This window comes from Cornus florida, unplaced genomic scaffold, assembly GCF_030987335.1.
Source record: "Cornus florida cultivar Cherokee Brave unplaced genomic scaffold, ASM3098733v1 CherokeeBrave_3.0.0_Hap2_Chr02, whole genome shotgun sequence".
NCBI classification, from domain to species: Eukaryota; Viridiplantae; Streptophyta; class Magnoliopsida; order Cornales; family Cornaceae; genus Cornus; species Cornus florida.
The window spans coordinates 79,484,895-79,510,052 of record NW_026775572.1 but is presented as its reverse complement, the minus strand read 5'-3'; the positions used below and the strand labels follow the sequence as shown (position 1 = coordinate 79,510,052).

At 37.2% G+C, this 25,158-nt stretch overlaps 3 protein-coding genes across 3 annotated transcripts; 2 read left to right on the top strand and 1 right to left on the bottom strand.

Moving 5' to 3' along the window:
* The first annotated feature begins 1,674 nt into the window (after positions 1–1,674).
* LOC132295365 (U-box domain-containing protein 11-like) lies at positions 1,675–5,776 on the top strand. The gene is made up of 4 exons (XM_059793597.1): positions 1,675–2,223; positions 3,696–3,812; positions 3,893–4,306; positions 4,414–5,776. Exons 1-4 carry the CDS (start codon positions 1,909–1,911, stop codon positions 5,482–5,484), a joined length of 1,917 nt encoding a protein of 638 aa, XP_059649580.1. The 5' UTR covers positions 1,675–1,908; the 3' UTR covers positions 5,485–5,776.
* Positions 5,777–12,106: 6,330 nt separating this feature from the next.
* LOC132287834 (uncharacterized protein At1g66480-like) lies at positions 12,107–12,968 on the top strand. Its single transcript, XM_059789827.1, has one exon. It carries the CDS (start codon positions 12,116–12,118, stop codon positions 12,761–12,763), a length of 648 nt encoding a protein of 215 aa, XP_059645810.1. The 5' UTR covers positions 12,107–12,115; the 3' UTR covers positions 12,764–12,968.
* Positions 12,969–14,626: 1,658 nt separating this feature from the next.
* On the bottom strand, positions 14,627–24,836 carry LOC132295364 (putative 1-phosphatidylinositol-3-phosphate 5-kinase FAB1C). Its single transcript, XM_059793596.1, has 11 exons — positions 22,929–24,836; positions 21,638–22,435; positions 21,351–21,504; positions 20,927–21,265; positions 18,757–19,494; positions 18,334–18,665; positions 18,066–18,192; positions 17,561–17,725; positions 15,855–17,351; positions 15,420–15,686; positions 14,627–15,177 (listed from the first exon to the last, which is right to left on the bottom strand). The coding sequence occupies exons 1-11, from the start codon at positions 23,417–23,419 to the stop codon at positions 14,923–14,925; spliced, it is 5,163 nt and encodes a 1,720-aa protein (XP_059649579.1). The 5' UTR covers positions 23,420–24,836; the 3' UTR covers positions 14,627–14,922.
* Positions 24,837–25,158: the final 322 nt, after the last annotated feature.

Here is a 25,158-nt window from a genome sequence, read left to right as displayed (position 1 = left end):
CACCACCATCATAACGCCAACCAATCGAGCCACAAACTTCTTTCTCCATCATCTTGAGAACTTAGATAATTATTTAATCAAACCCTACAAACCCACTGCAACCACCGTCATCATCGAAGCAATTGAACCACAATTTTTTGGAAATTCAAATAATTCATACTGAACCACCCCAACCACTACAATCACCGTCACCATAACGTCAACTAATCGAGCCACACATTTCTCTCAAATAATTACCCAATCGAATCCTACAAACCCACCATCACCACCATCATCACCGAACCAATTCAAAAAATTCATATTGAACAACCCCAGCCACTGCCATCATTGCCACCATAACGTCAACTAATCGAGCCACAAAGTTCTCTCAAACATTTACCCAATTGAATCTTACAAACCCACCGTCCCCACCATCATCGACAAACCAATTGAACCATAAATTTTTGGAAACTCAAATAATTCATACCAAACCACCCCATCCACCATATTCAATACTGTCATAATGTTAATCAATCGAGTCACAAACTTCTCTAAAACAATTACCTAATCGAACCCTACAAATCCACTATGACCACCATCATCATCAAACCAATTTAACCATAAATTTTTGGAAACTCAAATATCAAACTGAACCACCCGAGCCACTACCATCACCCACCACTTCTGCAATCACCATCACCACCACCATGACTTCATCGCTGGAAAAAATGGTGAATCAGTTCTAGGGTTTGGATTTATTTTCTACGTGTGATTAAGTATTTCCTTTTACGATGATTCATTATGTTGGAGGAGTTCGCTGAAAGAGATTGTTTTTTGGAAGGTGATATATGAAATAAAGAATATGGCAGTGATGAAGTTGGATGTGTTGGTGAAATTCCATTGGTAGTTGAGATTTCAGTAGCCATGTCTGCAACTTAAGACTCTAAGGATTAAAGCTACGTCATTTTATAGTAAGGGCCAAATGGTCTTTTGCCTTTTCCAGTGACCTGATGGGGTGAATTGCAACAAAATCATAATTCCATTGGTTGCTGAGATTTCAGTAGCCATGTCTACAGCTTAAGAGTCTAAGGATTAAAACTAAGGGCAAAATGGTCTTTTGCCTTTTTCGATGACCTAATAGGATAAATTGCAACAAAATCATAATTCAAAAGGGTTTCTTGTAGTTCAAGGGGTTTCTTGCAAAACCTCAATAGTTGAAGGGGGTGTTTTTTGCATTTTACCTAAAATATATGACTGGTTTCACAAGTCAAGGACTAATTGGGCATTATGCTGACAAACAAGGATAAAACAGTATTTTACATGGCGCCCATTGGTATGGGAATTCCGTAACAGAAAAACCAACGACTTTTCATTATATATATATATACAATATAATTGTGTGTGTACATATATATAATATAATATAATATACAACTTTGTAATAATTGGACATTGCCAATAAAATGCAAGGTATGGGTCATTAGATAGCTCTTTACAGCCCAAAAAACCTTATAGCTACTTAAAAAAATAAAAAAAGAAAAAGAAAAAGGGCGTGAGTTGTTATGTTATCCAATTCACAATATTCCAAATCCAACTGTATTACTTTGTTTTCTTCTCTCTTTCATTTTTTAATTTATGCTAATGTATACTTTTCTTACATCGTTTCGAGCATCTCGCTTTCTTTCCTTCCCCCTTCCCCCTTCCCCCTTCCCCCTCTCTCTAAAAGCACTCTTTCTCTCTCTACAATTACTATATATTTTACACATATATATATATATATATATCAATAAATCAATAAATAGTAACTTATTTATCCAAGTCTCAAATTATTTATGAAAGTCTCAACGTCTTATTTAGCCCAGTCCTCCATTTAGAGTAGAGATATACACACATATATAGATATAGAGAGAGAAAGTACCACCACCAGCCATGGCGGACGGAGACGCCAATGTCGGCGGCGAGGTGACTCGAGCACCACTCCGCCTCGTCCGGGAAGTCGTAGGGATGTCCAGCGGCGGATTTGGCGGTGCCTTCAAGAGGGACTGTACGGATCTCTCGCGGAGGGTCGCGCTTCTAGCTCACCTGCTCGAAGAGATCAGGGATTTCTTTGGAGATCTCAGGCCGCTCGATGCTTCCACCTCTTCGTCGTCTAGATCTACTTCCCTTTCTGATCTCACGGTGGCGCTTCAGGCCGCTAAGCGACTCCTCTCCGCCGCCGGCAACTTCAATTCCCAGATCTCATCTGTAAGTCTCATAAGCATATATATGTATATGTGTGTATGGATATTTACATTTTTGTTCCTGAATTTGAAGGACATAGATTAATTGGTTACTTTATATTGTGAAATTATTGATACTAATATCGTTAGTTTGTAATAATTCTATGACAATTAGTATATGACTAACACAATTAGTTCATTGAATATGATGAGAATAGGTTTTAGGTGTAGTTTTGACATTGTCATTCTCAATTTAATTGCAATGTGCAAGTTGTTGGGATTGTTTGATTGGGTAATTGATGATCTTATCCACTGTTCTTAATTTAGTTCAACATTGTAACACACTAACACCTCAATTGTTATTCATTAAGATCAATTGTTTCTGGTTGTGGAAAAAGAGTCCATAAACCATTTATTCATGTATTTTTATGTTGGGGTCGATTGGTGTAGAAATCATGATTTTTCTAGCTAGGCTTCGTCTTCAATCTTCTCTATGTAAGTTGGATGAGAAAAGAACTGGTTGTTATGCAGATTGGAGTTTAGTTTTAACCTAGGGATTTGTTGAAAATGACCCATTACAACCTGATCATTCATCAAGAAGCAGTGTTGTTGGGATAGGTTGGATCATTTCACAATACCATAGACTTTGTTAATGATTAGTTATGATAAAGGTCTTAAATTATATGTTAACCGGGACCCCAACAACATATTAACTTGATTTTTCTCAAATCAACAAGCCATTCTCAATTCTACTTGGGTTTCGCTATTGGGATTTATTTTATCTTGTTAGTTGACTTAGTTCTTTGTAAATCCATGTCCTTGTTTAAGCCCAAAGGATCCTTGTCCCTTTTCACAATCTCAACTCATATTCCTTTTGTCTTTCTTCTATGAAATGTACCTTCAGCTCGAATCAAATTAATCATAACCACTGATGCATTAGCTGATTTATATTGAATATGACAAAACTATCCCAACAGACTTGTTATAATCTTATGATAAGTACATTGTGCAATACACATCTTTTTTTTCTGAGGAAGAAAAATATTTTATGAACCAGCAATAAATATCTGAATGCCTCCTGCAGTACTTCTTAGGCCATGGCTGTGCCAACAGGATAATTAATGGCACTGTGATTTTTGACAATCAGTTGAATAAAGTTCAATGTTTGGGTTTTTGTGAACAAAAAGTATGTTTGTTTGGCAGGCATATAGTTTGTTCTGTTGAAGCATTTTCAATCATCATCTTAAAGATGTATGCCTCTTGTTTATCATTAAATGTTGCATTTTGGTACTATTCAAATGTTAACAGATGCTACATTAATAGAAAATTTACGCTCCTACCTTGGAGAGAGTGATGTAGGTATACCGTCTAGTTTTTTGTCTAGTTGTTACCCTCGAACAACATACGCTTCAATTGTCATGTTAATCATAAACTAAAGTAACTATTGATAAAATTCATCGTGCTCATTCTCAAAGAATTCCTAATTCTTGTTTTAAGGATGGAGCTGCCAAGAAAATCGCCTTTCAATTTCAATGTGTGACATGGAAGTTAGAGAAAGCATTGGGAAGCTTACCATATGACCATTTTAACATCTCAGAGGAAGTTCAGGAACAGGTAGGATTTGAGTTGCATCATGTGTGTTGTGTTCTTGACTTGACTTAATTTGCCCACATTATTCTCTTTTTCCTTCCCAGGTTGAACTGGTAAGGGCACAGTTGAGAAGAGCCACAGAAAAATATGGTGGGCCTCTTAGTTCAACAATACTATCACGTGCCTTATCTCAGCCACTGGACAAAGAAATTGATCTGGCACAATCTGGCAGTAGGATGATCGGAAGCTTGCATATAGAGAATGCAGGTATTATTGACCATGAAGTTAAAGTAATGGTGGACACTATTCCAAAAGGCAATGCTTCGACTGGTGATTGTGTTGATCAGATGATTAATGAATCAGAAAGGCCGAGAAATGTTGATGCTGGCAGAGTAATTTCAGCCAGCAATGGTCTAGATGAGAATAAGAAACCTGATTCTCCTGTAATTCCTGTTGATTTTCTCTGCCCTATATCTCTAGAACTTATGAGGGATCCTGTTATTGTGGCAACAGGACAGGTATCCTCCGACATTCATATGCAATTTAATATTTTTATCATCTCTTTCTGGTATCTCAAAATCCTTACATTATTCTTGACTTCATTATCTTTCTGTTGATTCTGCAGACTTATGAGAGATCTTACATTCAGAGATGGATAGATTGCGATAATACAACATGCCCCAAAACTCAGCAAAGACTCCAAAATCTCACTTTGACCCCAAACTATGTGTTGAGAAGTCTAATTTCCCAGTGGTGTGCAATACACAATATTGAGCAACCAATGGCATTAACAAATGGAAGGATAAAAAAGACTGACGGATCACTCTGTGATGTTAGTGGGGACGTAGCAACCATTGAGGCACTTGTCCGGAAGCTCTCAAGCCCATCCGTTGAGGAACGCAGGGCTGCCGTGGCTGAAATTCGATCATTATCCAAAAGAAGTACAGATAATAGGATACTAATAGCAGAAGCAGGTGCTATTCCAATTCTGGTTCATCTATTAACAGCAGATGATGGTTTAACCCAAGAAAATGCCGTCACCTCCATTCTCAATCTCTCAATATTCGAAAATAACAAGGGTCTCATCATGCTTGCTGGTGCTGTTCCTTCTATTGTGCAAGTGCTCAGGGTTGGAAGCATGGAAGCAAGAGAAAATGCGGCAGCAACCTTTTTTAGCTTGTCACTTGCAGATGAAAACAAAATAATAATTGGTGCATCAGGCGCCATCCCGGCTTTGGTAGATTTGCTTCAGAATGGAAGCGCGAGAGGGAAGAAGGATGCTGCGACAGCACTGTTCAATTTGTGTATTTATCAGGGAAACAAGGGCCGGGCTGTGAGGGCCGGGATTATTTCAGCATTATTGGAGATGCTCACAGATTCAAGCAGTGTTATGGTGGATGAAGCTCTGACTATACTGTCAGTTCTTGCCAGCCACCAAGAGGCTAAGATCGTGATTGTAAAAGCTAGCACAATACCAGTCTTAATAGATCTTGTGAGGACCGGTCTTCCCCGCAACAAAGAAAATGCTGCTGCCATTTTACTTTCCTTGTGCAAGAGAAACACTGAGAATCTTGCTTGTATAAGTAGGCTTGGTGCCGTTATACCCCTGATGGAACTTGCTAAAAGTGGCACGGAGAGAGCCAAGAGGAAGGCTACGTCCTTGCTGGAGCTTCTGCGAAATCTGCAGCAACTCTAATTGGTTGCAGCATTGAAGAATTCATCATTTGCTTCTTTGATTTTTATCTCACAATTAATTTTACACGATTTTTTTTGCGCCTGAGAACTGAGGATATAAGCGTGAGAAAACAAAGTCATTCTCACCGCTTTCTCTCCATTTATTCCTTCTTTATTAGTGTGCAAAAAATTCATTTGATCTGGCTTTTGTTGAACTAGCTTTCCTGTTTGATATATTTGTTGCATGAAATGTATATATATTATCAAAATGTTTGACACATATTGAAAAGCAAGAGAACTTACTCATACCATTACTTCCCTGTTTGATATATTTGTTGTGTCAATCTCTATATGCTTAAGGTCTGAGAATGATGTATACAAAAAGCTTCTTTTACTGGTGGTGGTGAAGTTTTCATGGGAAAATTTTGGTCCTTGTGGTTGGCTATTCAAAAAATTTATAGGGAGTAATGGGATGCTCATTATATTTTCTTTTTGGCTATTGCTCAGTGTTGTTTGTTAAGAGTGTTAGGCTCAATAAAGGGTATTTAGGTCTTTTGGCCATTTTGCTTCGATCTTACTGTGAGAATTCTATCAAAATTTTGAAGTGTAATGATTCGATAAAAGTAAAGAAATGAACATACACCAATTAGAGCTGATATGAAATTAAAGAGAAGTAACATTTAATTAAAGTAGAGAAAAGCTACACTAAGGGCCTGTTTATTAACAGGAATCATTCCTGTTTTAAAAATATAAAGTAAAAGTACAAATTATGTTTATCAAGATGATTTTACTTTTCAGCTTTTAGAAAGTACTTTCACATTTAATGAAGGAAAGAGAAAGTAAAGATTTGTTACTTTCTCTATTCTCTCCACTGTACACAGAAATACTTTATGTTACTGTAGCATTCATTGACCCAGCCAAGCATCACCCATCATCCTCTCCTCTCCCTCTCCCTCTGTATCATCATCATTTCATCCCACCAACCGGCAACAATGGAAGACACTAACCACCGACGACGATGGAAGACACCACCCAGCCACCACACTCTCTCTCTATCAGTATCGCTCTCTGTCTATCTGGACGAAGACGACGATGCCGAAGAAGACGATGATGTAGCTTCAGTTTCTCTGTATTCGATATTGGATCAAGCCCCAATCACTCTTTCTCTGTATTCAAAATTGGATTGAAGCACCAATCTCTCCTCTCTCATACACACCATCAACAATATAATACCCAAATCCATCAACCAGTCACAGAAGAAGAAGAAAAAAAAAAAAAAAAAAAAATTCCCTAAAGGGCAGACCCTCGCCGTCGACAACCACCACCACCATTGCCATGGCCGACAACCACCTCCACCATCGCCACATCCGAAATCTTCTTTGGTTTATGTTAGAACGCCTCCCTCCTATGTCTCTCTTTCTCTCTCTACAAACACTTGCAAAACCCACCATCAATTGCAAGGCAATTCAGGCTTCAATTGCAAGGCAATTCTTCAGTCCAGAATTTCTTCCCATGCCTGGTGGTGGTCCATTCCGGCGTCAATTGCAAGGCAATTCTTCAGTCCAGAATGAAGACTTATGAAAGAGAATTTTCGAAAGGGTTGAAATAGTCTCTATTGACCAGAGAGACTTGGGCCAGACAATTGACAAAGATTGGAGCATAGATAGACCCAAAAAGAGGGAGAGAGACCTATGTCTATAAAGGCGAGACGCAGGTTTAGAAACCAAATACTCTTAATTTGTATAACCCTAGGATTGGAAAGCAATTCTTCATGAACTTTCAAGTTTCCAGAATAGAGAGGTACGGCATGATATTTGACCGATCAAGAAATCCCGATCAAGAAACCCTAGGATTGCAGCAATGATGATGATGATGATGATATATATATATATATATATATATATATATATATATATATATATATATATAACATTAATGGTTAAATAGAAAGCAAAATCAAAATTATATAATTATTAAACTTACTTTTTAATTTCTTACTTTAAAAATATTGAAAGCATAACGAATTAATAAACATAATTTTACTTTATATTTCAACTTTAGAAGTGAAAAGTATAATTTTACTTTTGAAGAAAGTAAAAGTAAGAAAGTGAAAGCGTTAGTAAACGGGCCCTAAGTGTAACAAGTTTGAAAATGAACTGACATGAAATTAAGCTAAATCTAAAGATAAGAAAATAAAGCTAAAGCCTAAAAGCAAAGTGTTGGATTCTGGTTGTTGCAAAAACACTTTCTCCATTTTGGCGAATTGAAGTCCATGCTTGGATGAGCGCCACGTGTAAGGTAGTGATGGGAACCTAGTCGAGCCAGAATATTCGGCTTCTCTTGTGAGGATGTGACACAGTAGGTCGGGCTATTCTTCGATGTGAGAGGAATGAATCTTACCTGAACTATCATCTTGTTAGTATTGGGAAACGTGCTAGTTTTAAAACTTTTCAAGGGATTTTCATTCACAGATCTTGATTCATCACATAGAGACAAGTTTTATGCAAAAATAAAACATGATGTATCATTCAATTAACAGATTAAATCCTTACATCAAATGTCTGAGTAAATCTTTAAATCTTTCCTCTAAAGTGAATGTTCTCACTTATTATAAACCCCTTAGTAAGATGCCTTCTCCTTGGATCTCCATCTTCTTGGTAATTGTTTTGCCTTTAGGAATCACTCATAAGCCTCCATGAATGACCTTGGAAAACTAGGCTTGTGGGAGCCTCCATTAGATGAGAACATTAACCCTAATTTTCTAGAGAGAGAAAATATATTCATTTTTCCTTCTACTAAAAATCACCCCTAAAATATACATAAACCATGTATATATATAGGCAACATAAAGATAAAGAAAATGAAACAATAAATCATTTTCAATCTTTAATTCACATGTCTCAAATCTAATAGGATTCCAATATCAAGTTGGGTTATGAGTGAGAATCATTTGGGCTTATTATTTTATTGGCTACAATGAATTAATAATTGGCCCGATCCTTAGACCCAATTCAATTAATTCATAAATTAATTTCTACTCCACTAAAATAAATTAATTGAACTCCAATTAAATAATAAATAACCTCTAAGTCAATATTGCACTTTGACCCCTCTATGCATAATTAGTTATCGGATAAATAAAGCTATCAATCCGACTACTTAATTAATATATTTATTTTGATACCATTGATTATTTCTGGCTTGATCACAATAAAACATTTGTTTGACAAAAATAATAATTTAGATACATAAATATATAATAAATCATTTTGTCTAAAAACACACGAAGGCCTTCGAATTTACTTTGTGATCGACCATAATCAATACAAAATAAATGCAAGTAGCAATGATGCAAATATTGAAAATACAACCCTCTAACTATTAATTACATAATTACCCAAAGTGTCGGTCTAAGGATTCCGAAAATTCCGCCGAACAAATCAAAGTAATTACTAATTAATAAAAGAGTCTATACTTCTCTCACGCTTAAGAGTCAAATGCCATGACGGTGATAGGGAGCAATTGTATATGACGGCTCTCGCAATATATCTCAACCTAACACGGATCCAGTTCAAGTCTTAATTAATTATGAGTCCATCCATAATTACCGACTATGAACAATTTATGATAACTATTTATATTCATGTATTGATCGCCATCACATACATATATAAATATCTCTTGTAATCAAGTGGACACTATCAATTCTATAATGAATCGAAACATAATACATTGAATTTACCAATTGTATAATGCATAAATATTTCAGAAATATCATAAACATATGTCACTATAATCCAAATAAAAATTTGCTATGCCAGGGCATATAAATCCCTCCCATCACCTATTATATGGAAAATGTAATAAACGCTTCACCAATTAGGAGAATACATTAATAACGTATCACATTCCACATCATTACATTAGAATGTTGCATTCTTGACATAATGTTATTGTAACTATTTCATTCCCAATGTAATAGATGTTACATGTGACATGCATATTATATATATATATATATATATTGCCATTAGTAGTGGTATTTGTCGTCTAGAATATGTCCCTTTAATTTGGTGTTGATCAATGTATAAGACATGACCTCAAGGTTCATGCCACTATTGACTGATCAGTCCAACTGAATTATAATTAATTTTTTGAAAACGGAGCCTTCTAACTACGAAATTTTTGGACTTAAGATTGTAAAGTAATAAATTTTGGATACATGCAATTACTCGTCGATTATATATATCATTTGTATAATGTGAATCGAACTCAGGACATTCGAGTTTACGATTCGCCCTCTGAAACCTCTTAACGACTGGGTCACCCGAACGTACAGATTAACATTATAACTTCAACCTTTTCTTTCAATTTTCATAGGTTTAAGTACTTACTTTCCATTGCTTTGTGAATTTTGCATGCTCAAAACAAAATTTCCCATTGAAACTCAGCCAAGCTAATACAGAAACTTGGTTGGTAAGCAGTGTCGCAAGTTAGTGCAGTCCGATTTGTGAAAAGAAAGAAAAGAGAAGCTGTTTCAAGGAAACACCATGACAATCACAACCCGAAACCATGATGTGTTTGTTTGGATATAAAATATTTTTTATTTTCTATCGTTTGATTGTTATAAAATATTTACAAAAATATATATATTAAAATCTAACAAAAATAGCTTACCCATCAATTTTCGACAAGTTATTTTTGCACGTTCTGCCTAATAAACTCGACCTCTACCTCAACCTCAACCTCAACCTCAACCTTGACCTTTGCTAAATACGGAAAAAGTAAAAATAAAAAAATATTTTTACCTAAAAAAGGAAAAAAAATTCCAAAAAAATTATTTTACATCGAAACAAACAGGAGCGTTAGTTCCAAAAATTTTCAATGTGTTCTTAACTTGGTTACAAGATAGGGTTGCTTGGAGAAAGGGAATGAGTTTTCCAGAAAAAATGATCATCTTCAACAGGAAAGAATCTTCCCGAAAATATGAGCAGAGCAAATGGGAATCCATATCACAGTTTGTATTGCAGTAGAATGTGAAGTGGAATATGTGCAGCCTTTTTTGTAACTCGGTGGTGGTGACAGTGGCAGTGGCAGTGGCAGTGGCAGTGGCAGTGGCAGTGGCGGTGGAGATGACAATGGTGGTAGTGGAAGACAATAGAAGGCGGCTGTAGTGGTGTGGTGGTGGAAGGCCGCGATAGTGGTGGCGGTGGCAGTGACAAGGGTGGTGGTGGAAGTGGCAGTGGTGGAAGGCAATGAAGGTGGAAAGCTATGGTGGTGGCGGAAATGAAAACGGTGGTGATGGCGGAAATGAAGACGGTGGTGGTGGCAATTACGGTGGTGTAAGGCCGTAGAGGTGGCAATGGTCGAAGGTGGCAGTGGTGAAAAACAATGGCAGTGATGGAAGACGGTGGTGGTGGAGGCGACGACGGTGTGGTGGTTGAAGGCGGCAACAGTGCTAGGAATGGCAATGACGGTTGCAGAAGGTAATGGAGATGGCGGTGGTGGTTTTTGAACTTGAAACATAAGGATTTTTTAAAAACTTAATTTTTATTAAAAGAAATTAAAAAAAAAAATTTATTTGGGAATCAAATGGTAATTTCATACATTTACTTGTGAAATGGATTTTTATTCTTTGAAATAAATTTTCTTTCTAATGAAATAGCCATCTCAACTTAAAATTGCATACCAAACAAAAAAAAAAATAATTAAAATAATTATTTCATTCGGTTATATTCATGCAAGTCAATCGCAACATAAAACTTTATAAACTATTTGGCATATCAAAAATAATTTTCATGTCACCGTGAAATCTGATCATTTCCAATTTTAACGTCAAAGTCAAATCTCCCACGTGATCGTGAATGGAATATATGTGTTCACAAGTTTTGAATTCACACCGTGATTATCGCATGTCATTTTCATATATAGAAAATACAGACAAGTAATTTAATCTGATTAATGTAATCATGCCTCTCACATATCACAAAACTTTGAAGAGCTTGAAACAATCATGGTCCCCACCTTAACAACACAATATGTCAAAAATTGAAGAAAAACAACAGGTTTGGTTAGTTTAGATTGATATGGCAAAAGAAAAACAAAACAAAAAAGACAACTCCTCTATCCCCACAAACGTTTAGAAACCCCCGCCCCGTTCACGCTCAAAATTGTTTAAACGGTAGATCTTTTCACCTCATTCCCAAACCCGGGACGAGTACCCGTCCCCATGGGACAAATTGTCATCCCTACCCGTGAGTATGTCATCTGTATTGACTACTGATATGGTCTAATCACAAATACAAAAATAGTTCGTAATTACAAAATTTGAAAAGTAATAAATAAAGATAATAATTTATTTTTTAGAATAAATGCAACAACCCTCTCTTGTTTTTTTAAAAAATAATAATAAATAAAAAACAAAAATTTTGTTTAGATTGATAATGAGAGAGCTAGGGTCACATACTTTTCTCTTTTGTCAAAGAGGGAGCCAATTTTCAAATTCACAGTCTTTCTTTGACCCCAAACAACAACTACCCATAAACTGTATCTCTAATTGAACTTGTACCTACCATGTCATGTGAACTCATACTGAATATTAACCAAGAAGAGATCATTTTGTTTCTTGCCAAAATACAGCACAAGAAACCCTAATGGGCAACACTTTAGGAGGGAAAAAGAGTGCAAAAGTGATGAAGATAACCGGCGAGACGTTCAAGTTGAAGACTCCCGTCCAAGCCGGGGAGGTGGTGAAGGACTACCCGGGCCACGTCCTGTTAGAATCAGAGGCAGTTAAGCATTTTGGTGTTAGGGCAATGCCATTAGAGGCTCACCAAGAGCTCAAGCCCAAAAGGCTCTATTTCTTGGTGGAGCTGCCAAAGTTTCCGGAGGAGAAGGCTCCAAGAAGAGTCCGGTCCGGGATAAATATGAGCGCCAAGGACCGGCTCGAGAGCCTGATGCTGTCTCGGAGATCGGCTTCGGACCTCTCGGTCATGAGACCGAGCGGCATTGTGGTGGGGGAGTCGAAAGAGAGGGCGACGAGGGTGAAAATGAGACTGCCGAAGGCGGAGGTGGCTAAGTTAATGATGCAGAGCAAAGACGAGGGCGAGGCAGCCGAGAAGATTATGGAGCTTTGTGTGGCGAATAGGAGGGCGGCGGCGGCTGGGGGTGTGAGTGGTGGTGCACCACCCGATGGTGGTGAGTTGGGCTCGTTGTTGCACCAACAAGTGCGTTGGAAGGCTGGTCATGGAGGGGTTAGGGATGGTTTTAAGGCGCGTGAGGTATGTAATTCTTTCTTGTGAGACACTCATCCAATTTTTGTGCCATGTCTCGTGAGTTTGACTTTTTTTTTTGAGAAAATTACATATAAATGGAGTCAAAATTTCATATTTACTTAGAGGCTGAGTCAAAGTTTCATATTTCTCTAAAATGGATTACTGAGGTGGCACATAGTTTTTTACTGTTTAGAAATTGTGGTGCCTAAAATACCCTTCCGCGAAGGTATTATTTTTTCTTCGAAGGTACTACTTTTTTGAACTGAAAGTACTACTTTTTGGTATCCAGGTACCATGTTTTTTAAACACCCGCGAAGGTACTACTTTTTCTCCGAAGATACTATTTTTTTGAACTGAAGGTACTACTTTTTTGCACTGAAGGTACTACTTTTTTGTTAGAGAAGGGCATTTTAGGCACCACAATTTTCTAAACAGTAAAAAACCATGTGCCACCTCAGTAATCCATTTTAGAGAAATATGGAACTTTGACTCAGTCTCTAAGTAAATATGGAACTTTGACTCCATTTATATGTAATTTTTCCTTTTTTTATTATTATTATTTTAATAATAATGTGGATGGAAGACATTGCGGTACGTTGGTGGACCAAAAAATGGGTAGCAGACATTGCGGTAAGTTGGTGGGCTGAAAAATGGGTAGCTTTAATGAATCTAACATTGACTTTTAATAAAGCGTAAGTACTCGTGAATACTACGAGTGCAGTTTAGTTGTGGAAAACTTGTACAATATGGGGATATTTATTATGGAATATCCTTTAAAAAAAAAAAAAAATTTGAAGCGTGAGATATAAAATAATATAGTGGAGGGTTACAGATAGGCAAGTGGCCTAACGGTACAAGGCTTTTATTTTTTAAAAGAAAATTAGAAATTCGAACTTCAATGGAGACAGTGTGTAAGTACCAATTAAAAATATATATATATAGTGGAGAACACGCCTCATGAAGCAGAGGTTATTGAATTGGCTTCCTTTCTTAAGGCGGACCGGCTTTTAAAAATTACTTTTTTTTTTTATTCTTTTCCTTTTAAAAAAATAATAAAAAAGATTGATTGGTCCTGTTAGGATTGATTTGTTCCTGAATCCAAACACCTAACCCAATTAGACTAGACGAAGCTTTTGACTTTAGAACAGATATTGCAGTGCAATTCCCAGTACCTATTGTGTACATCCTCCGTCAAAGACCTCTCCTACCTCACTATCCACTTTTATATACAGAGAAGGCAAACCTAGTGCACAGAATCCGTCATTGCGACGTAATTTAGAGATAATAAAATGCACGCAGTATTTTCTGTGCATGTAAAAAATCGATTTCTTTATTTCGAATCAATGACTCTGAGATAAATTTTTAAAAACAAACTCTTGTAAAATTTTCGTAAGACAAAAGTGTCTTACACAATAAATGTAGTTTCTTTTAGTATTATAAATTTACTTTGATTTTCTTTCTTTTGTTGATTTTATTATATGCAGAAGCGAGGGGATTTTCTACCAACCAACGATGGAGAGATCCAGTTAGCTTTGGCCTCATAACAGCAAATAGAGAAATCAAGTTCTCACTCAGTCACTCTCTACATTTTACCATATTGAATTAGTTCTTAGCAATTGATGTGCTTTTAGTCACATTTGTACATGTAGTAGAAATAGAGCTAGGTTGAACCCAGAGAACAATAAATGTGCAACAATTCCTTTTTCATCCTTCAAAATAAAAAATAAGAGTTCATTTCACCTTCCCATGATTTGGATAGTGTCCTTTTTCCCCCTTAAAGCAACCTCCCTTTTATTTATACTTTCTCCTCTTCACAACAATATATATATATATATATATATATATATATATATATATATATATATATATAATTTAATAGTAACCTTAATGGAGAAGAAAAATAAAATTAATATTAATAATAGTAAATGTCTATTTGTAGTCCAAGCGACTCAAAGAAACTACTTCTTTCCAAGGAAAGCTTGTGTACATGTACAAAAAGTACAAAGGAATTTCCCAAGGAACTTCGTTCCCTCCTTTTTATATAAACCTCTTCTCCCCCAATAACCATGTACAAAATAATTGAGAAAGGGATATCTTATATAGCTCCCCATTTCTCTCTTCTATATTTTCCTCCCTTTTCCTTATTAATTAACAATGTTCGGGGAAAAAAATGCAACAATGCAGGTTCAAAATGTCCATTGATCGGGTACCGTAAGAAAATAGGTTGTCATCGCTTTTCGGAATCTTCTCTTGTATTGTTTTGGAGAAATAATGGTTGGGGGAGCATTCTTCCGACCGCCAAGTATGCCAGAAGCCTTCACCCATGTCTCCAAATGCTTGTCCCAAGTGTATTGTCTCATGAAATCAATGATCCCCAACACTAGCTCCTTGCGCTCCTCATCCACCCCGACCAACAAAGAATAGTCCATTACATCAACAGACTGCACAAAAGCAAGAAAGATTAACAGTGATCATTAAGAATCAGAAGACCACAGTCCTCGGCAATCCTACGTAAATTTATCAAATACAAAAATACAGAGTAATAAATTTTGTAGGTCTACTAAGTGGGGGGAGCCTCGTGCACTGGGCTAGCCCTTAAGACCTCCTAAGTGGGTTTGGGCTTTCAGGAATGAAGTTGGATTCAAAATCTTGATGCAATGATTAGATTGCTAAAACAACTTACTGCTAAAAAGGATGTATCATTCCAAACAGCTCTCTCTAGGCTTCTCTTTGCCTTGCTTCCAAGAAATATGGGATCTGTTCGTAGTGCTTCTAAAAGATTCATATCAAGCAGTACTTTGTTTGCCCCTGTAGTATCCGAGTTGTAGCGAGATCGTGAAGAGCCCTTAAGATCATAAACCCTTGAGATATTTCTTTTGAAGAATAGATTCTCCATGATCATCAAATCCATTTTTGTTTCCTTGCCACCTTTCAGGTGCTTGACAGTGACCTGACAATTAACCAATATATTATTAGACAAGATCACAAGAATACATTATATTTTCATTCAACATTCGACACCTTATCCCTCCCCAGCCAAAATATATTTTCATTCAACACATTCGCTGACGCATACAAAAAAGGCATTACACACAAGGCTGTATAAAAGAGCTCTAACCTGATAAATACCGAGAATTTTAGCAAGACACGTTGGACTTCCTGAACCAAGTGAATCTGTCAAATATTTGAAGTACTCAGGTGCAAATTCCTCAAAAGATTCCAACTCAGTCTTTGTCACTTGTTTTATAATGAATCTCTCATCCAATGACTTGGCAAAATACACATTGCTCTTTCCACCTTGTGCACTCCATCTCCGGCAACGGCTTAAGGAACATACAAAATCCACTTTGCTAGGGCAGCATTTCTTTCTAAGTGCATCAAAGTGCTTTGCAAAATAACAGGTGACAGACAACTTCACTTTGCTCCCAGCAGTTGATGAGTCATCTTCAAAAGTTATTCTTGGATGAGGAGAGTTCTTGGGATCTGCAAACACTGTTCCAGTTGTTGAAGAAGCATCTTCATATCCATAACTTCTGTAGTGGACATAATCCAAGTCCATGGACCCAAAAGACTGACATGATGAAAAGCTAGAAGCTACAGAAGAGCCTTTGTTGGCACCAGCATTCCAGCCTCCATGCCTACTGAGCTTACCAGTAACGTACTCCTCGTATTCCTTGCAACTTAGGGCATAAGATATAATGCTGGTGGGTTCACTGTCATAAACAGCAATGACCAAACTATTTTGACCTGCCTGTGGAAGCAGCAATCGTGCCCCTTCAGGCACAAGAGATGCAGAGGAGATAAATGACGGTGAATTGAGCGAAAAATTTAATTTTTGAGCCTCACATGTCGACATTTGAGAATAAGACCTCTGTACTGGATCTCTAACCATGCTCCTGTAGTCTCCAGAAGCATGAAAAGATCTGAGAGTCGATAAATGCAAGGAAGAGGGGGGCAATCCTTTCTTAATTCTTTCCTGAAGTCTTACTGCAGAATCGAAGGAATACACTCTAGTCGGTGACAGTAGCCTTTTAAAAGGTGGACTATCATTTTGATTCATTTCTCTTCCAGAACCAGCTTCAGGTCCATCCAACTGCAGTTTTCGAAGAAACTGAGCCTTCAAGGAAGGTTGATTAGTACCTGTCCACGCAGAATCTATTTTATCTGACAGATTGGATGCAGCAGAGGGGATCCTTTCCAAGGATGTCTTGTTGACTGTAATATCCCCATCAGAGTATAATTCCTCCTCTCTGGAACGATGGCTTAAGGTTAACATGGAGTCTTCCGGAACAACAGACTCGGAAGGTGACAAGTTAGGGTTCTCCTTCTGCTCTAATTGCATATCATTCCTGGGAAACTCGTGACTGAAGTCAAAGCTGCCATCCTTAAGTAATGGATCACTTTTCCACTCTTTCAGCTCAGCATCAGATAAAGCAACCGGCGTAAACTTGGAATTAGAACAGCTTGTTTTGAGGAGAGAGTCCAATGAATAAATGCGACGATCCCAAACATGCGAACCTATTAGTAGGGAGTGTCTCAAGCGATTAAGTTCAAGAATGTCGACTGCTGTCTGACCCAATTGTGGTCTCTCTTCCCTACCTGGTTGAAGCAAATCCTGTTCAAAATGATGGAAATTGTTCAGAACTATATGGACGCATTACTTGAAAAAATGATAACAAAAACACAACCTTCTAAAAAAATATATCACTATTTTTTCGGAAAATTAAAGATAAAAAATTATAAGTACAATGTGCCATACCAATCAAGAACTGTATTCAAACAATTAAATATGGAAATCGGCTCGAGTATCAAGTTGAGGCTTACATTGTAATCATTTCTCTCTTTTACAAGCAGGTCTTTCAACTCCACAATGTGGCTATGTAACTCACTTGTATCAGATGGTTCATGGCCAAAAGATGTACATTTCTGTTCAATGCCATCTAGTACATCTGATATCTCCGCATACAAGGCCTCCGTCTTAGTCAGCAGCTGAGTGAAAGGTAGAACGTTACTACATGGTTATTCGCAGAAGTTATCTAGATAATTTATATAAATATATATATATATATATATATATAGGACTGTTGACCTACTCACTGGTGTGCAAGGAATTTATACACGAATTAAATCATCACCGTTGGATATAAAAACATAAACTACCTTTTTAACTGCCAAATAGAATCTAACGGTTACTACTTCAGGTGTGCATACATTTTCTTGCACACCAGGGAGCAAGAGAACAATTCTGTATATATATATATAAGGATAATCTGTGCTAAACATGAATCCAAGATTGCAGAGAATGGCAATTTTAAATATTATATAGTACCTCTGATGCCTCTTTTCTTATCCACTTCTGTTGAAGATGGCCATTGAACTCGAGCACCGAAGGAGGCAAATGAACAGAAAGAATCTCAATGGGAGAATAGCGGAAGAACGCAACCATACTCCCAAACCTGTTAAGGCAAATACACACACACACACACACACACAATGATCGCCATCGTCACAATTCATAGTTAGAATTTTTTCAATTAATCATCATTATTGCATGCAACAATAAGAAATTGAAAGAAGATCCCAAGAATAGCATGTACCCATAATAACGGAGACAATCCCTTTGCAGAGAATGGCCACAACTTGCAACACGATTAGCAGTTGCATGATTTGAAAAACTAAGTTCCAAAAACTTTCCAAAAGAAAGTCCCCAAGCAGCATCAGACATGACTACTCTACGGGTTGCTGGAGGAACTCCATCTATATGCGCACACCTGAGGCATCGGTGCCACATCCAGATCTTTCCATCACGCTCCCCAGGTAGTTTCACCGAGGGAATGCGTCTAACATTTATTGTGAGATTTCCCTGCTGGTGGGTATAGCATAGGACATGGGCTTCAGCTGGCTCTTTACAAGACCGACAAGAAGATGTCTGGCAATATAACATGCAATTAAATTCATCAAACCCATTTTCTATAAAAGCAATCTAAAGAACAGAACAAAAGAAAACCAAAAGAAGTTACCTCATCAAACAGGTCATCGCGAAGATACCTCCCGAGTGGCTTATCAAAACTGCCATAAAACTTGATGCGCAGAAGACGAGAGCGTTCACATACAGATCCATTTAGCACACAACGGCTAGAAAAGGATACCAATATGCTCTGGTGACTGTCCGTAGCTGAATAATATTCACTGGATGCTTCCATTTCATCAATCCTTTCAGGCTTTATTTTTGTATAACTTTCCCCTGGTAGCCTCTCTTCTTGACCCAGGGTTTCCCGCACTTCATGCTGGGATTCATTGCTTATCTCAGAATGAAGTACAGTGGATACACTTAAATCCTCTAGAGCCAGATTAGCTACTAAATGATCATTGTATGATGCATCAGAGAGTACATTTTCACCTCTATACTTCATTGAGTCATGAGAAGAACAATGACCAGGATTCTGATAATCACACAATGATTCCTGTTCACCAAGTTTTAAATTGAACACCGCAGGTCCTTCGTTAATATCCGACATGTAACCTGCTGCTTGGTAATTGTTGGGAGAAACAGAACCAAGGATAACTGAAATGGCATCACAACCAGCTGTTCTCTCTGGTATAGCAATTGAAGGTTTCACTTTCATTTTAGGAAGACTAGCACCCTCATCGGCGAGGAAAGATGTCTCCAGGGATAAATGATGGGCTGCAAACACTGCATATTGAACAACATGTTTAACTTTCTTTAGTTCTTCACGACATGAGCCCTTCAGCAGGACCTACAAAAAGATCAGACCAATAAAAGTTTCTTTAGATGTCTTCTAGCCTCTAGGGTTTCTCCAGGATACATTAAAGTATGTTGACAATAATGCAATAGGTAAAGAAACCCAAATAATAAACGAAAACACCATGCAATTAAGATTAAAAAAACACAACACTATCTAGAACCCAATAACCGGCTGTAGTTCTAAAACAGATACTCATAGAAACTAACCTTTTTCCTTTTTTTATTTACTTCCTTTTTCTTTCTTTCTTTTTTTGGGAGGGGGGTTCGCATCATTAAAAGATATTGACAATCCCTTCACATTGTTAACAAACTTTGTAGATAAATGACAAGTATGATAATAATTCTTGACAATGATCTTCTCTTTCTTTGGGAAAGGGGAAGCACACATCGAGTATCCAAAGATAAGAATGAAAAATGCCATGAGTTTAAGAAGGAAAGGGGGAAAAAAATACGCAAGCAAACAAATCAGCAGTCAGTTTGTAATTAGACAAAAACCATTATGAGAACATAGCATCAAAATTTGACCAAAATCAACCAATACGTAGACAAAGAAAGGTCTAAAATATACTGCTCTCATTTTTTGTAACACTTCCAAAAAGGATATATAACATAACATATACATTTATTAGGTAAAATGTTTGTGTCCTGGGCAATTTAGTATAGCCCACTAGAATGACATGATTAACACCCAAATGGCCTTCAAGACAGATAACAGATTCTGCATGGAGAACTGAAACAATAACTAGAAAATACTTCAAAAAAGAAATGAAAGGATTTCAGATTTCATAAAATATGATGCACCAACATCATAGATTATAGACTTGTATGAAGAAGATCAATGAGTGCAGCATATAGCAAATAAAATGGGTGCAGCAATGAATGAAGGCACATATCATAAGAGTGGTAAATAAACAGGCCACAGGCATGAGAATGCCATTAATAGATTTATCCAATTTAAACGGTGAGCATATTATCTGGGATGAGAAACTGGAGAAAGATAATAGCTTAAACGTATGGGAATCACAAGTAATGATTATATGAATGCCTATGAATTGCAGAATGGCCAAAACCAACCAAAATATATTATTTGGTTTATCCATAACATTAACAACATCCTGCTCTACATTTCTATGGCAAAGGCTCCAGACATATCTAAATGTCCACTTATACATCCTTGTTAAAGGAAATTCTACAAAAGACCAAAGAAGTCAATTCCAATGCAAGCATCAAACATGATGGATGCATGGCAACCATGTCATCAATCCTTGTGGAACATACTTTTCAGAACCTCAGATATATTCAATTTCAAATACAACCGGAATAAATAATAGGTTATTAAAGAATACGAAGAAGATAAATAATAATAATAATTAATAAATAAATAAATAATAAAAAATAAAAGAAAGAAAAGAAAAAAGCATTACCGTGCAACCCAAACGTCTGGGGCAACCTTCAAAAAACATCAAGGTTTTGGATGGCTTCTTCTTGCACTGAGTCTCAAGGTCTTCAGTCATTCTCTCTAAGCGGAAGAGCTCACAGTGCCCCAGCCGTGTCGTAGAAATATGATCAATTGATGGAGTTATAAGAGCACCAGTGCACCTGGCTATACGTTCCAATAATGGCCTCTTAACATTCAACACTAAAGAGATCTCTTTTGCCAATAGATACTCTTGGGCATATGAAGATACACTTTTTTCTACTAGCAGCACGTTTGTGTGGTGGGTTTCTATCTTTGACACAATCATCTTCAGATGATCTATTTCCTGTTCAGGAAGCAGAATTCAGAAACTCATTCCACCAATCTGATTTTATAATAAAGATGAACAAGTAAAACAGTTAAAAAGAAACCTGCTGCAGTAATGTATCAAAAGATGACAGCTGATTAGGAACTCTCTGGTACTCGAGTGCTCCTCCTAACAGAAGTAATCTAGGGTTTTTGTATTGTGATGTCATGCGCTTGTGTTTTATATTCTTTGTACAAACTACTCCTTTTATGAGTGTGCTGCAAACACAACAAACACCCAACTTTAAGACTTGTGATATGGAAGCATAGTAGCATACAGTACACAAGAAAGAAACATGGTATAAATGAATATGGAGCACCTCAATAAAGGGGGAAATTGAACATATTGTACCTCTCACTAGGATTGCCTGATGCTATACACTTGATCTTTACATAATCACCAGGATCCATGCTACCTCCTCTGCTAGTATCTGGTTTCACAAAATTGGCAGCTTGCCAAGCTATTGTTGTAATTATGTCAAGCCATTCTTCCACACTGTTTTCTTTACCCACCTTTATACCCTCCCCTTGCAGCAGCTGTGATACAAGAGCCCTAAAATGGCCCTGCACCACAGCTCTCAGCGGTTCCTTGTGCCCCTCACTCTGTTTCTCCTTTGCAGGGAAGATGCTTGGAAGGCTGATACTGGAAGAAAACATTGAACATGACTCTCCAATATCATCATCCTCATCATCGGATGCAAAGAAATTGCTTTCTATTTCATCATCTTCATCACCAGGTGGTGGAGGAAACCAAATGAGCCCATTGTTTTCAAAATCCAATGGCTTTTGCAACTTATCACAATGATCCCGAAATATTGACAAATCATCAGCGCAATCATCAGTAGTATCTGGATCCTCAGTCCCTATCTCTGGCCTTCTAAAAACAGCCATAGCTTCTTGATCAAAGGGACCATCGTTCGGAGATATCGGTCTTCCCCCTTGCTCCTTCTGTACAGAATGCCCAACTCTATTGGAAGTAATATGAATCCTAGAGGGGCTGTCTGAAGGACTTGATCCAACTGACTTAAAACTATAGAACTCATGTCTAGCACTAACACTACTGGAATCTATATCTGAAGTGTCATGACAGTATTCACTAGATGGGCTGAAAAAGTGCTTCATGGAATCCTCTCCATCTTCCTCATCACTCCTACAAATGTAAACATATTGTTAGTTGTTAGTGCCTCATCCACTCAAGAAAACAGGTTCTCGTTACACTAATGGAGCTTTTCCAGATCATGTGAAAATTAAAAGATTCCTCTAAGTTGGAACCGGTATGGAAATGATTCTAACTTGTGAGCTCAAACGAGGTGGAAGAAACAAATAGGTGATTTATGAACAATGATATAACAGTCTCCAAAATCACCCCAGCGACATTAAGAAGATAAAAATGAAGTTACTTAATCGAACTGAAAAGAATTTAGTAAATCTAAATGCCAAAAATAAACCAAAACAAAACAGAATTTAATTCAAATGCACGCAAACCAGAATGGTTTCACTTTCATATGATTTCTGAACACTTGAATGAAGATAAAGACACAAGAATTCAGTAACTAACAGCTTCATACTATCATTCTATTGTATAAAAGATAGAGATCTAGCAACCTAGGGAAATCATAACTCCAAACTACCTTACTACATACCTGTTGAAAGAGCAGTGGATCGACGATACTGGAGAAGGGTGAACTGCAAATGAGGTAATACCGCTTCTGGTAGCATGGGGAGAGTAACTATCAAATCTTTCGCCACTGAAACTCGAAGAGGGTGGTTCGGGGCTTTGTCGGGGAGACTCAGATGGGTAGATTTTATCACTATATTTCTTCCCAAGGGAACAAAACCGGCAAGACTTTATACGAATCCCAATCTCTGTCATGCTTCCCATATCTCCTGATGCATCGATCACCGAAGAGCCATAGCCCCTCGCACAATTCCTACACAACATTCGACCACAGCTTTGGCAGTAATACCTGAGGCAAGTAACTGTAAAGTTCATCTCACACTCACAACACGCTTTGCAAATGTTGTCATCCATATGGAGTTTCTCAGACAAAGAAGACAGATCGCTTGCTCCCCAATAAATCCAAGACCAAACTCTTTCAATCAAATCTATGAGTGACCTATCAGGTATTCCCATAGAAAGCAATGACCCACCAAGTTAAACCACCAAATTCCTTCTCCTCAACACAAAAATTTTGTCAATCTTCTTCTCCTCCTAATTATAACTAAAATAACAAAAAACTACTGCTTTGAAATTCTCCGACTTGCTGGTATTCAAAGACCCAATTAAAAAAATTGAAATTACAAAACCCACAAGAAAAATGGTGGGTCTCGGATTCGAAACTCAAACGGGTGATTTTGAGCTTGGTTTTTCTTTTTTTTCCCTCTTTTTTTTTTCTTTTTGGTAAACAAATAAAACAGGAAATGAAATTCCTCCTCCAATACAAACTATGGCAAAAAAAGGAAACCGATTGCTACCACTAAAATTACGCACAAAATGGATTTTATTTACATAGAATCGTATAATTATAAAAAGACATGGAAACACAATGAATCTAAACAACAACAATAAAGGAACAGTGTATTTTTTTTCCCTTTTTTCCCTGATGAATCTATCACAGCAATTAAAAAACAGCTCGAGACTCTCAAACCCTAAACCCAGCTAACCGATCCCAGAATCATCAACATCAGCTAATTTAGATCCCAAGGTCGATTCGAGCATCAGAAAAACAAGATCCAGAGTTTGAAACCTAGAAGAACACCAACAACTAAACCCAGTTCTGATACGATTCACCTCAAATCAAACAGTACAAGCTCTAACAGCAAACGAAACCCTAAAACCCAGTACCACCACCAACAAGAACAACTAATTGTCCGATTTGGGACAAATTAAACCGGAAAATGGTTACAGAAAAACCCTAGATCAACGAAATTCACTGATTAAATATATAAGTTTGTGTTTCTGTCTATATATATATGTATGTGTATAGAGAAGGAAATCAAAGAACGAAGAGAATGAGAATGTAAAGGAGGAAAAGGAAGAGTACAGAGAAGGTTCCTTCCCTATTGGACTCAGTGGCTCGCATCTCCATAGACACCACTTCCTTCTTCTTCAAACACAACACCACCACCTTCTCACTCTTTCCCGTCTTTGCCGGCAATGCTTTCATTTTCACCCCTCCCCTCTCTCTCTCTAGCTATATTAAAATCTTCTCTCTCTCTCTAGCTTGCTTCTCTCTCTCTCTCTCTCTCTCTCTCTCTAACTTTCTTTTTACTTTTCCGTTTTTTTTTTTTTCTGTCTTCCTTTCTCTCTCTAGAAGTAGGGTTTTATGTCATGAGTCATGAGTCATGAGGGAGTTTCTTTTCCTTTCTCTTGAATTGAAGATAGTAGTATTTTAATTTTGATGATTCTCTTTTATACAATACCAGTGTTTAATTTAGTTAGATTAATTAATTAATAATTAGTCTATTTTATTCTTTTTACTTTTCTTTTCGTTTTTTTTCTGAATTTTCTAACAGAGGTTTTAAGCTATTGGTCACAATCTGGGTGTGGAATAAAGTATTTTTGGCTGCGGCTCAGTCAGCACCCATGGATATATGGAATTGGTATGGGATTCGGAGGCACGAGTTTTTTCAGGAGTAAAGTCTAACATGCGTTAGACCTTATTGTAGTTTCCCATGAAACTTCTCTGGGGACATAGAAAGTCTACAATACCCCCAAAATAGCGTATCCACGAGATTTTCAGCCGTTAAATGAAATGATGGAATCCACTTGTTAATCTCAAAAGTTATGTTGGCTAAGAAAATTTTTTGTTGGGTAAGTGGAGTCCCCTTGTGTCTATTCTCTTATACTCCGTTTGATAGAAAGGAAGAAAA

Coding starts and splice junctions, on each gene's coding strand:
- LOC132295365 (XM_059793597.1), top strand. CDS start 1,909: ATGGCGGACGGAGACGCCAATGTCGGCGGCGAGGTGACTCGAGCACCA. Junction 2,224..3,695: donor TCAATTCCCAGATCTCATCT/GTAAGTCTCATA, acceptor TCTTGTTTTAAG/GATGGAGCTGCCAAGAAAAT. Junction 4,307..4,413: donor TTATTGTGGCAACAGGACAG/GTATCCTCCGAC, acceptor TTGATTCTGCAG/ACTTATGAGAGATCTTACAT.
- LOC132287834 (XM_059789827.1), top strand. CDS start 12,116: ATGGGCAACACTTTAGGAGGGAAAAAGAGTGCAAAAGTGATGAAGATA.
- LOC132295364 (XM_059793596.1), bottom strand. CDS start 23,419: ATGGGAATACCTGATAGGTCACTCATAGATTTGATTGAAAGAGTTTGG. Junction 22,436..22,928: donor ATCCACTGCTCTTTCAACAG/GTATGTAGTAAG, acceptor TTACATTTGTAG/GAGTGATGAGGAAGATGGAG. Junction 19,495..20,926: donor CCAGACGTTTGGGTTGCACG/GTAATGCTTTTT, acceptor ATCTTTTTGTAG/GTCCTGCTGAAGGGCTCATG.